Raw genomic sequence first — 12,771 nt, forward strand, 5'->3', positions numbered from 1 at the left:
CCTCTGCTCCTGTTCTTTGAAATAATGCCATGGGATCCTTTATATCCATCTAAGAGGGCACTTGGGGCTTGAATTTAACAGCTCATCCAAAAGATGAGCCTTGATATTTGTGCTCAAGTCCTGGAGTCCTTTGGCTCAGAAACAGAAATGCCTCTGAGCAATGGTTAACACTTTCTCGATGTGAATCACCCAGTCAAATATTTCTGTCCTGTTCATATCCATTACTCTTCTTCAAACCTCAAAGTGCTTTTTAAAAGATGTAATGGATTCTGCTTCACAAATAGTTTGTGACTGAGCATTAGTCATTTTAACCATCCCCTGTAAGAAGATGTGTTTTATAATTGCCCCCCCTTTTAATTCCTGTAATCTGTCAGCCGTGGCTCAGTTGGTAGGACTTTTGCCTCTCAGTCACGAAGTTTTGGGTTCGCGTTCCACTTCAGTGCTTGAGCTTAAAAGTCAGGCTGACATTTCTAGTGGAGTGTTAAGAGTGACATCTTTCAGATGCAATGTTAAACCGAGTCCTCATTTGCCAGTTGGGTGGAAGTAAAGGACCCCATGGCAATATTTTGAAGAAGAACAGGGTTATTGCCTCCAGTGATGCGGTCGGTATTAATCCCTCGATCAATCTCACAAAAACAGAGCATCTGGTCATTATCACTTCAAAAAAGCTACGTTGTTGGGGCTGATCTCTTACAAATGAGTTATTAACTCAAGGCCGCATCTTCATGTTTGGGTGGATGTAAAAATTGCAGCTTCTTGTTGCCTATGGTTAACACTTGCTCCAAATCCATTCCAGTACAGATACATTTTGAAGGTTTGTTAGCTTCCTGGATTGCACACTAGGTTCCTGTACAGGGGCCTGAATCAGTTGGGCACTGCTGTTAGTGGTGCAGTGGAACATTGCTCTCGAAATGCTTCGCAGCAATAGCCCACCTTCTAAGAAACATAATTTAATGGATATTCTGATATGTATTTGAAAGGGAGGAATGTAATAGGATCTGGGGGAATGGGTTACAAGAGAGAGTGCTAACAGGCACCAATAGGTAAATGGCCTCCTGTACACTATAATATCATGAAAATCCTCCTCTATTGATTATGAGGGGCTGTTTAGAAATGTTGATGCTGAGCTGATTTTACAGTGGTGTTCCTGTCAAAAATGCCCCAGACACTCAACCCACTACCCTTTGTGAACTCTCTTGGTTTAATACTGTTCGTTTTTGATGTGTGAAAGTGCAAACACCTTCAGCTTTGACTGAGGTTCTTAGTTCAGAGTTGTCACCACATAGGACACGAGTCCAAACCAGATTCTGAGGAGATATGAAGTGAGACCAGTTCGATGAAAAGTGGCATTGGTTGGAGAGCCAGGGAGTTTCTGTCTGTAGGTACAGGGTGGATATCAGCAGTTTTTAGCTTTGGTACTAATTACAGGTAAGGTATTGGACCTTTATATCTATACTATAGTGAACTATAGACCTCCCAACAGCCTGCAGGAGACAGAGGAGCAGTTGTATAGTCAGATACTGAAAAGGTGTAAAAGAAGCAGGGCAGTTGTGGTGTGTGACTTTAACTTCTGCCATATTGACTGGGACTCCCTTACAACCAAGTGCTCGGAAGGAGAGCAATTTGTTAGATGTGTCCAGGAGGGCTTTTTCATACAGTATGTTGACAATCCAACCAGGGAGGGGGCCAAACTAGACTTTGTATAGGGGAATCAGCCAGGCCAGGTGATCGATGCATTTTGGGCTTAGCGACCATAATTCCATAAGATTTCAGGTAGTCATGGATAAGGAAAAGAGTGGCCCTCTGGTGAGGATGCTTAATTGGGTAAGGGCCAATTACATCCAAATTAGACAGGAACTGTGGAATGTGGATTGGGAACGGCTATTTGAGGGCAATTCTACATCTGGCATAAGTAGGCCCACTCGAGGACAATGAAGGAAAGTTATGTGTGGAGCCACAGGAAGTGGGTGAGATCCTTAATGACTGCTTTGTATCAGTATTCACCAAGGCGAAGGACATGACGGATAGATGTGTGAACACTCTAGGGAATGTCAATGTATCGAAGGAGGAAGTGTTGGATATCCTAAATTGCATTAAGTTAGACAAGATCCCGGGACTGGATGGGATCTATCCCAGGTTACTGCGGGAGGCAAGGGAAGAAGTGGCTGGGGCCTTAGCAGATATCTTCACATCCTCTTTGACCACAGGTGAGGTCTCAGAGGACTGGGGAATAGCCAATATTGTTCCCTTGTTTGAGAAAGGAAGCAGGGATAATCCAAGAAATTATAGGCCAGTGAGCCTGACATCAGTGGCGGGGAAGCTTTTGGAGAAGATACTGAGGGACAGGATATATGCATATATGGAAGAAAATGGAGTAGTTAGTGACAGGCAGCATGTCTTTGTACAGCGAAGTTCATGTCTCACCAACTTGATTGAGTTTTTTGAAGAGTTGACAAAGATAATTGAGGGAAAGGCTGTGGATGTAGTCTATATGGACTTTAAGGTGTTTGATAACGTTCTACATGGCAGACTGGTACAAAAAAAAAAATAGGGCGGCACGGTAGCACAGTGGTTAGCACTGCTGCCTCACAGCTCCAGGGTCCCGGGTTCGATTCCCGGCTCGGGTCACTGTCTGTGTGGAGTTTGCACATTCTCCTCGTGTCTGCGTGGGTTTCCTCCGGGTGCTCCGGTTTCCTCCCACAGTCCAAAGATGTGCGGGTTAGGTTGATTGGCCAGGTTAAAAATTGCCCCTTAGAGTCCTGGGATGTGTAGGTTAGAGGGATTAGCGGGTAAATATGTGGGGTGGGATTGTGGTCGGTGCAGACTCGATGGGCCGAATGGCCTCCTTCTGCGCTGTAGGGTTTCTATGATTCTATGATTCTTCTATGAAAAACTAAAATCACATGGGAATTGGGGTGGGCTGGCTAGATGAATACACAACTGGCTTAGTTATAGAAGACCGAGAGTAGCAGTGGAAGGATGTTTTTCAGAATGGAGCTCTGTAGCTAGTGGTGTTCTGCAGTGATCTGCTGGGACCTCTGTTGTTAGTAGTATATATAAATGATCTGGTGGAAAATGTGGGTGGTCTGATTAGTAAGTTTGCAAATGACACGAAGGTTGGTGGAGTTGCTGATAGCGTGGGGATTGTCAGAGGATACAACAGGATATAGATAGATTGGAGACTTGAAATGGCAGATGGAGTTTAATCCAGACAAATGTGAGGTGATGGAAGATCAAATTTAGGTGAGAATTTTACTGTAAATGGCAAAGCCCTTAGGAAATTTACTATAGAGGGACCTGAGCATGCAGGTCCACAGTTCCCTAAAAGTTGCAACCCAGGTGGCCAAGGTGACTAAGCAGACATTATGGCATGCTTGCCTTCATCAGCCAGAGCAATGCGTACAAGAGTTGGGAATCATATTGCAGCTATATAAAACTTTGGTTAGGCTGTGTTTGAAGTATTACATGCAGTTCTGGTTACCACACTACCAGAAGGACATGGAAGCTTTGTTGAGAGTGCAAAGAAGGTTCACCAGGATGTTGCCTGGTCTCGGTGTTGACTAATGAGGAGAGGTTGAATAAACTAGGATTGTTTTCACTGGAAAGACAGAGACTGAGGGGAGACCTGATAGAGGTCTACAAAATTATGAGAGGCATAGACAGGTGGATTGTCAGAGGCTTTTTCCTAGGGTGGACGTGCCCTTTATTCCTTGTAAGTATAAGAATCCTTGATTCCCTGACTGATCTAAAATCTATCTATCTCAGCTTTCAATATACACAAAGATTCTGCCTCTACAACTCTCTGTGGCAAGGAGTTCCAAAGACTCAATTCTGTAAGAGAAGAAATTCCTTCTCATCTCCGTCTGGGGCTGCACAGTGGTTAGCGCTGCTGCCTCACAGCGCCTGGGCCTGGGTTCGATTCCCGGCTTGGGTCACTATCTGTGCGGAGTCTGCACGTTCACCTTGTGTCTGCGTGTGTTTCCTCCGAGTGCTCTGGTTGGCTCCCACAGTCCAAAAGATGTGCTGATTAGGTGTATTGGCCATGCTAAGCTCTCCCTCGGTGTACCCGAACAGACGCCAGAGTGTGGCAACAAGAAGATTTTCCCAGTAATCTCATTACAGTGTTGATGTAAGTCTACTCCTGATACTAATAAGCTAAACTAAACTTGAACCGATGCCCCTTTATTCTGAGACTGTACACTCTATTCCTAGACTCTCCCATGAGGGGCAACATCTTCTCATCATTTACCCTGTCAAGCCCCTTAAGAATCCTATATGTTTCAACGGGATCACCTCTCATTTTCTAAATTTCAATGAGTAGAGTCCCAATTTGTTTAATCTTTCCTCATAAGACAATCCGTCCATACCAGGGATCATCCTAGTGAACCTTCTCTGAACTGCCTCCAACGAAATAAAATCTTTCCTTAAATAAGGGAACCAATACTGCTCACCATACTCCAGAATTGGTCTTACCAGTACCTTGTACCTTGTAGCAAGACTTCCCTACTCTTATACTTCAATCCCCTTGAAATAAGGGCCAACATTCCATGAGCGACTGGCTATGAAAGGAATCAGGATGTCTTCAGTAATGCAGTTCATTAACTATGAGATTCCAGTGAGTAATTATTAGCCAGGGTGGAACCAACGTTCTGCGAATTACTTCTCCCATCTTCAGTGTGCCCTTGCCCTCAGTATCCCACCAACCCTCCCTTGATTTTTACTCCCACCGCCATCAGTGACTTTCATCTATTTACCGGTGGTCTTCTAGTTCTCTAAACTTTCTGTTACAACAACTGCTGGTGTGATTCAATGAGCAAACATACTCATTTGCAGTGATTCAACGTTTATTAGGTAAATGCAATGACATTTGCAGACATTCAGGAAGAACACTCTTTGGATTCTCCGGTGAACTGTCATTCTAGCTGTAAATGTTCCCATTGTGTGAACAGTCAAAACATTTGTTATCTGTCTTCACAGAATCCTGCAATCCTCTGCCCTCCTGAATACATGGTCTGCTTCCTGCACCGACTGATTGCTGCTTTGCGAAGTTACTGGGATGAGTACAGACGGAGGAATCCATCAGCGATACTCAGTGAAGGTATGGACTAGCGCTTTAATGTTGTATGCGAACAGTCAATATTTGTCTCATAGTTATGAGAGATGAGGACCTGCAATCCATTCCAAAGAGTTAAACTTTATGTTGAACTATTATGAAGTCCATATCTAATTATAATTTCATGATCTCTCGCCAACTCCATATTTAGCCCTTTTATGATTTTATTCTGGATCCCTTCCTGTGCCACCATTATTTCCTTCATTTGGACATATACATCTTCCCTACATCCCCTGAAAAAGGAACTGTCAGCTTTAATACAATGGGACTTGTATTAGTGGCACCACTAATATGGTGAGTCTTAATATGTGAGTCTTGTTGGGCAGGCTACAATCTGGTCATAGAACTTGCTGGGATTCGCTGCAGCACACCCAGTAAAAATAGGACTTCCTACTGCTGGCCTTGCTAGATTCTGTAAGAAGTCTCATAACACCAGGTTAAAGTCCAACAGGTTTATTTGGTAGCAAAAGCCACTAGCTTTCGGAGCGCTGCTCCTTCGTCAGGTAAGTGGGAGTTCTGTTCACAAACAGAGCATATAAAGACACAATCTCAATTTACAAAATAATGGTTGGAATGCGAGTCTTTACAGGTAATCAAGTCTTAAAGGTACAGACAATGTGAGTGGAGAGAGGGTTAAGCACAGGTTAAAGAGATGTGTATTGTCTCCAGACTGGACAGTTAGAGATTTTGCAAGCCCAGGCAAGTGGGGGTTACAGATAGTGTGACATGAACCCAAGATCCCGGTTGAGGCCGTCCTCGTGTGCAGAACTTGGCTATCAGTCCCTGCTCAGTGACTCTGCGCTGTCGTGTGTCGTGAAGGCCGCCTTGGAGAACGCTTACCCGAAGATCAGAGGCTGAATGCCTGTGACCGCTGAAGTGTTCCCCAACAGGAAGAGAACACTTTTGCCTGGTGATTGTCGAGCGGTGTTCATTCATCCGTTGTTGTCTGCATGGTCTCCCCAGTGTACCATGCCTCGGGACATCCTTTCCTGCAGCGTATCAGGTAGACGACATTGGCCGAGTTACAAAAGTATGTACCGTGTACCTGGTGGATGGTGTTCTCATGTAAGATGATGGCATCCGTGTCAATGATCCGGCACATCTTGCAGAGGTTGTTGTGGCAGGGTTGTATGGTGTTGTGGTCGCTGTTCTCCTGAAGGCTGGGTAGTTTGCTGCGGACAATGGTCTGTTTGAGGTTGTGTGGTTGTTTGAAGGCAAGAAGTGGGGGTGTGGGGATGGCTCTGGGGATGGGTGAAGCTCCGAAAGCTAGTGGCTTTTGCTACCAAATAAACCTGTTGGACTTTAACCTGGTGTTGTGAGACTTCTTACTGTGTTTACCCCAGTCCAATGCCGGCATCTCCACATCTTGCTAGATTCTGGCAGGTTCAGTTTTAGGCTCCAATTGGGTGTTGCAAAATTGCTGCATCAGAAGCTGGAACAGTAGCATGGTCTCACTTGTAGGATGCGGCAGCCTACTGATTGTGAGTGCGCTAAGAGTGGCGGACGGTGACTGAGGGTGCGCTTGGAGTGGCGGACGGTGAATGAGGGTGTGCTAGGAGTGGCAGGCTATTGACTGTGGAAGGAGTGGAGGCCCATTACCATAGAACCGTAGAATCCCTCCAGTGCAGAAAGAGGCCATTCGGCCTATCGAGTCTGCACTGACCCTTGAGTGTGTACTGAGTTACCTTGATTTTCTGCTTCCAGATGCTTATGTTCCCCCTCAGCTCTTCTTCAATGGGAAGGTGGATTACTTTGACCTGCAGCGGCTTGGTGGCCTTCTCTCTCATCTGAAGAAAACTCTGAAAGGTGAGGCTCTAGATGTCAGTGAATAACATTCATCCATTTGGGTGTTGACTTCTCTCCCAGAAATGTAGCTCTGATAAGATCCAATCTTGTTTAGCCATTAGGTTTAACCATTCGCAAAGGACCATGACAGTTCAGCGGTACTGCAAACATGTTACATATCTGGTTGAGTGTAATAAGGATGCACATAATGTTTTGAGACTATCCTTCATTCAGTATGAATTGCTAGGGTTTCTCTGTTGAAGTAAAGATTGGTGGTCCCTGGCACACAAATTATGGTAAGAAGTCCCACAACACCAGGTTAAAGTCCAACAGGTTTATTTGGTAGCACAAGCCACAAGCTTTCAGAGCGCTGCCCCTTCATCAGGTAAGTGGGAGTTCTGTTCACAAACAGGGCATACAAAGAGACACACTTAGTTTGTGGCTTGTGCTACCAAATAAACCTGTTGGACTTTAACCTGGTGTTGTGAGACTTCTTACTGTGCTTACCCCAGTCCAACGCCGGCATCTCCACATCAACACAAATAATGTGCATGGGAAAAGAACAGAGTAGGACAAAGAAGAGAAATCACAGTGCAGTTACTGACGCAAACTATTGAAAGATAGCTCCAAAAGTTTGCTGGTTTAAAGTAGGCCTGTAGGTCATCTGACATGAATACACCAATGAGGGGTCATGCAAGTGATTTTGGAGGAACAGTATATTCTCATGAGAAATAATTGACGCAGAAAGGAAGATTGACCCGAAAGGAAACAGTTGTTTGGTAGAAGAGAACTTGAATATTGCTGAAGAAAGAGACATGCTGTTGAAGCTTTTCATCTTGCATTCATAAGGACAGTTTGCAAGAATACCAACAGCACAGGAAACAACAATTTTTACTGCATGAGAAAAGAGTGTTGGTTGGCTGGCCTCTGGCAGAGGCATTTCCGTGGAAAGAATGCACCAAGAAATAGTTAACTGTCAAGCGTTTATTCAAACTCACGGCAGACAGATTGACTTGTCAAGGCATTGCCATGGGGAGTGAATCAGGGAATGGCTTTCTCTCGAGCTTTTGTTTAATTGAAAAATATGCGGACATACTCCTTTCATCTGCAGAGGACCGAGTCTTGTGTGTGAATATATGTAGCTTTCAGCATGCATAAGTGAGCCACTCTGAGCTTGACTGATAATGTTCAATTGGTTTTCAGTGTGGTTCACACAATCAGCAAGCGTTGTCCAAACACAGAATCACAACTAAGGTTGAACACTGTTTTGAGTTTTGCAAGCACAGGCAGTCAACTGAACTCCCTTTCCTCAACGTGTTTGTTGAGAAACCTGCTAATGGGTTCTCTACTATCTCTCCCGCAAACCTACCTTCACTAGTCAATATACGCATTGGGGTTCCAACAGTTCCACGCATTATAAAGTAGACTTTGTCAGAAACCTCGTAAGGCATGAGCCATTTGCTCACTGTGCAAGCTTGATGTTGAAATAGAAAGCATCAAAGCTAATCTGCAGGATGATGGCTACCATGATCAGATCATTCCTCACTGTGTATCACTCAAACTCATGAATGGGTCCTAAGGCTGCCACTTTTGTTTCTGAAAAATGCCCAGTCTACCTCAGATTACCCTGGAAAGGTAAGGTGTTGCAAAAATTTGACCAACTGGGCAACAAAAAGGGAAGAGCTTGGTTCATGACTTCATCAGTATGATCCTGAATTTCATCAAATGAATAAATAGTCAATAGAAAGCAGCACGGTATTGAGATGGCCATAGGAAAAATTAATATTACCCATACTTTTATTAAAGTTTATTTATTTATTAGTCACAAGTAGGCTTACATTAACACTAATGAAGTGCCTCACTGTGAAAATCCCTTAGTTGCCACACTCCGATGCCTGTTCGGGTACACTGAGGGAGAATTTAGCTTAGTCAATGCACCTAACCAACACATCTTTCAGACTGTGGGAGGAAACTGGAGCACCCGGAGGAAACACACGCAGACATGGGGAGAACAGGCAAACTCCACACAGACAGTGACCCAAGCCGGGAATCGAACCTGGGTTCCTGGCACTGTGAGGCAGCAGTGCTAACCACTGTGCCGCCGAGCAGTATTTGACAGCCTCAGCATTCAAAACTGAACAAAATTGCTACTCCTTTTTAAACCTGTGTAGAAAGCCTTCCCATCAATAATAAATGTCCTACATCATAGCCAAGAAACCTTCCCTCCACAGTCATTGATTGGAAAATTAATCACCCTCATGCACCACAGGCTTCTCTAGAAACCAAGGTAATAAACTGAGATCCTGGGACAGATAGAGGGGACAAAAAATTCTCCTGTACCTCAGATGCACTTCGCACAAAACCTCTTTCCCTGCATTCTACACAAGCTCATGTTGGAAGTAATTGTGCATCTTCCAGTCCCACAGAAAAGCAACAAGCCGCAACCCCAGCTGAACTGGAAACCTTCCCACGAATTATCATGCATGTGGTCAAAAACTCAAATGCTATATCTGTTCCAGTGATGCCAACGTTGTCCTGGCCTAGCAGCCCAACATGCTCCGGGATTGGCAGGGCCTGGTTTCCCTCCATCTGAGCAGTGCCCGCACCCCTCTGTTTGGCAGTCCTGCCCCATGATTTATCCATGAGGTTGAGAGTTTTGTCGATAGCACGTTTATAAATGTACTCACCCCACAGTTTCAAAGTATGCAGGGAGAGAGGGAATGGGATACTATATAGTCGAAAAGACAAGTAGTGTGAGGGTTCCTTGAGTGCATACCACTTTTCAACCAGTATTCAGTTCTGAATGTTTGAGAGTGATGGTTCATCTGTGGAGTGCAACCAGAGCCAAATCCATGGCACCACAGGTGGCTCAACTACCATTCTTTCAAATGGTACACTGGGATCTTTTACTATGAAAGACAGTGACACTGTCACTGCAACACTGTCTGAGTACTGCACTAACATGTCAGTCTTGATTATGTAGTGAAGAATCTTGAGTGAACCTTGAATCCACAACTTTCTGACCAAGAGTTCTAACCACAGCTGATATAGAAAGAATCTAAAGAATCTATGCAAAAAAATCTTAAACTCGATTGGTAATTGTCGCTTTGGGTGTTTTCCAACTTCAATTAGTCTCTTGAAATAAAATAAACGAATACAGGAGCAGTGGCGAGAAGCTGTGAACTCCATTAGGAGGAAATACATTTTATGCGAAGTGGATAATGGGAAAGCTGCTTTACCTGCAAGTTTAGCTTTGAGCTGCCTTTACAATTAGCAGCTTGTCCTTTCATATGAAACAGTTGGTGACACCCAAGGTGACCTGGAGAGCCTGTTGTTCTCTTTTGAAGTTGATCTTCCAGCTAAGTTTGTGTCATTATGGGATGAGAGTTTCTTCTGCTGTCAGCTTTTCCAGGGTCTAATGGTGTTGGATTTTTTTTGTCAGATGCTTAGCAGTACTAATGTTTTTTAATGCACAGTTTGTTTCTTATCATCAAATCTGAAACAGTTGGGAAGGGATGTTTGGAATGCACAGGATCTTCCTGCCTTGTCTGGATTTTGTTTTTCAAGAGCTTTGAGAGGTCCTATAGTCAGATTTGTTTACAGCTCTGGTGTTAGTCTCCCAGCGGCGTTGCACGCTGCTCACAATGCAGGTTCAAATCTTGAATAAAGGCATTGTGTTCAGAGCAGGTTACCTGGAGCTTTGAACAGTGACCTTCAGCTGCGGATGTTCCATTAGATTTCTTTCAGTGCCTGTTAAATTGCCAACATCAGCCATTCGGGGGAGTTGCTGCAATGGTTGTTAGGGAGAGTCTATTAAATCCCTATCTAATACAATTTACTCTTCTCAGTAGGCTCTGCTTCTTGAACGCACTGAATTACATCATACTGGAATGGATTAATGCATTGTCAACTGCAGAATTCTCTCCTTTAGTAATACAATCGCACTCTTATCTGAGCAGGTGGATGGGGTTTGTTCAACTGGTCCAACCTAAGATGAGTTCTCAATTTTCCATTTTGACTAATGAAAGGAGAAATACTCCACAGCCGCCTATGCCTGCAGAGTGGTGCCCCTCAAACTATACGTTACCAATTTTCTCTCTCTCTCTCTCTCTCTCTCTAATGATGAGTGATACCTCTAATAATCTGTGGACTATGTCTCATTTCTTCTTTAACTTGGTGAAGTAGCAGCATTTTAATCCTGCAATTTAGAGTCAGTCTCTGGACTGCTGGCATAATCACATGCCAGACTACGAACTAGAATCATACAGGGAGGAAGAGGCCCTTTGGCCCATCGAGTCTGCACTGACATGTGAGAAACATCTCACGTTCCATCTAATCCCATTTACAGCACTTGGCCCATAGCTTTGAACTATACCTTAACTTTGTTGCAGAATTTTCTTGGTCCACTCTTCCATCTCAAGTTGATAAATGTTGAGTTGAGAGATTTCTTTCAGAGAATGACATTTTGGGAGTGCGTGAGTGATTTGAACATGCCATGTAGTTGATGTAGGATGCGTGGGAGAAAGCTCAAAGCTCTGCACCACTGGGGTTTCCTTGTGTCATTTCTGTGTTTGTTGTAAACTAAAAAAATATAAGAAATTAATTGCTATGTTTAGTCAGCAATGCTGTTATCATTGTATCATGTGAATACCAGGATGGTCAAAAGTCAAACTAGATGCATATTAGTCATTGTTCATCTAAGAATTTCTATGTTTATTTGCTGGAACTCTCCTGTAATTATCAGCTGTTTCTCATATTCTTGCTGTATTACTGCTATCAAAAAGAGTGATGTGGAGATGCCGGCGTTGGACTGGGGTAAACACAGTAAGAAAGCTTGTGTGGCTTTTGCTACCAAATAAACCTGTTGGACTTTAACCTGGTGTTGTTAAACTTCTTACTGTATCAAAAAGAGTGCCTATCTTGATCTCTGGAAACATTGGTATTTCTTCATTTTATTGCAAGGCTTTAACAACTCTTTAACTGCCTGCTGATTAACTTGTACTTTAATTAAAGTGTAACACTAATTATCTGAACAGTAGTTCAGGTTCAGTGGAAGGACTAATCAGTCTCACACTGAGGGAGAATAATGGAGACTGCACTTCATCCGCCTTCTCAGTATTTAGAGCAGGCAAGTTTAAAAATTCATATCTGAGCTCATATTAAATCAATCCCACCAGCAGCTGTGTCTATTGACAAATTACATTGTGTTAAGTTCTTTACACTCAGAGGCTTGTAGAGTGGGCTGTTATTTGTATCTCGGGATGTAGATCTAACACCAGTCTTTGGCAGAGCTGCCTGCCAGGGAGAGACCCTCTGGTGGCTTTCTGAAGGGCCTAGGCCCCACAATGATTGGAACTGAGGTCAGTGAGACTGGGAGCTCCTCTCATTGTTCACTGTGAGATATTGGTCAGGACGAAGCCACCAGATCGGTTTGAGACAAAATGTTTGCTTAAAGGAGGAAACAAATCTTAGAAAGTTAAGAAGAAAAGAAAGAAAATTACAGCACAGGAACAGGCTCTTTGGCCCTCCATGCCTGCACCGACCATGGCACCATCCAGCACTAAGCAACCACGCTTAATGGACAATTCATCCACTGCCTTAAACATTCACTCTTGCCACTAAGAACAGGTTATCTGGTCATTCACACATTACGCAAGTTAAGAAAATTAAGAAAATCTTGTGTGGGGGTGCTAATTAATTTTAATCAAATTACTTGTGCATTTTACTGAGGAAGTATGAGAAATTTGATCACATCTAAGTACGCTCACAAATCCAGCAGGAAGCTTTCTGCTTAAAATCTGCTGCTTTTCTGAGTTGTGGGGTGATGAGGAGAATCACGTCAGCATGATCTCATTTAGTTGGACCACCGTGAC

General features: G+C 43.7%; 1 protein-coding gene across 4 annotated transcripts in view; it reads left to right on the forward strand.

The window, feature by feature from the left end:
- Positions 1–12,771, forward strand: part of rnf123 (ring finger protein 123) — a 406,183-nt gene that overhangs the window by 78,693 nt on the left and 314,719 nt on the right. For all 4 annotated transcript variants that reach the window (XM_078209329.1, XM_078209331.1, XM_078209330.1 and 1 more), the window contains exons 20-21: positions 4,978–5,098; positions 6,818–6,919. In XM_078209329.1, the coding sequence (XP_078065455.1) occupies positions 4,978–5,098; positions 6,818–6,919 (223 nt within the window). The remainder of the gene's footprint in view (positions 1–4,977; positions 5,099–6,817; positions 6,920–12,771) is intronic.

Source organism: Mustelus asterias, chromosome 3 (assembly GCF_964213995.1).
Source record: "Mustelus asterias chromosome 3, sMusAst1.hap1.1, whole genome shotgun sequence".
Taxonomy (NCBI): Eukaryota; Metazoa; Chordata; class Chondrichthyes; order Carcharhiniformes; family Triakidae; genus Mustelus; species Mustelus asterias.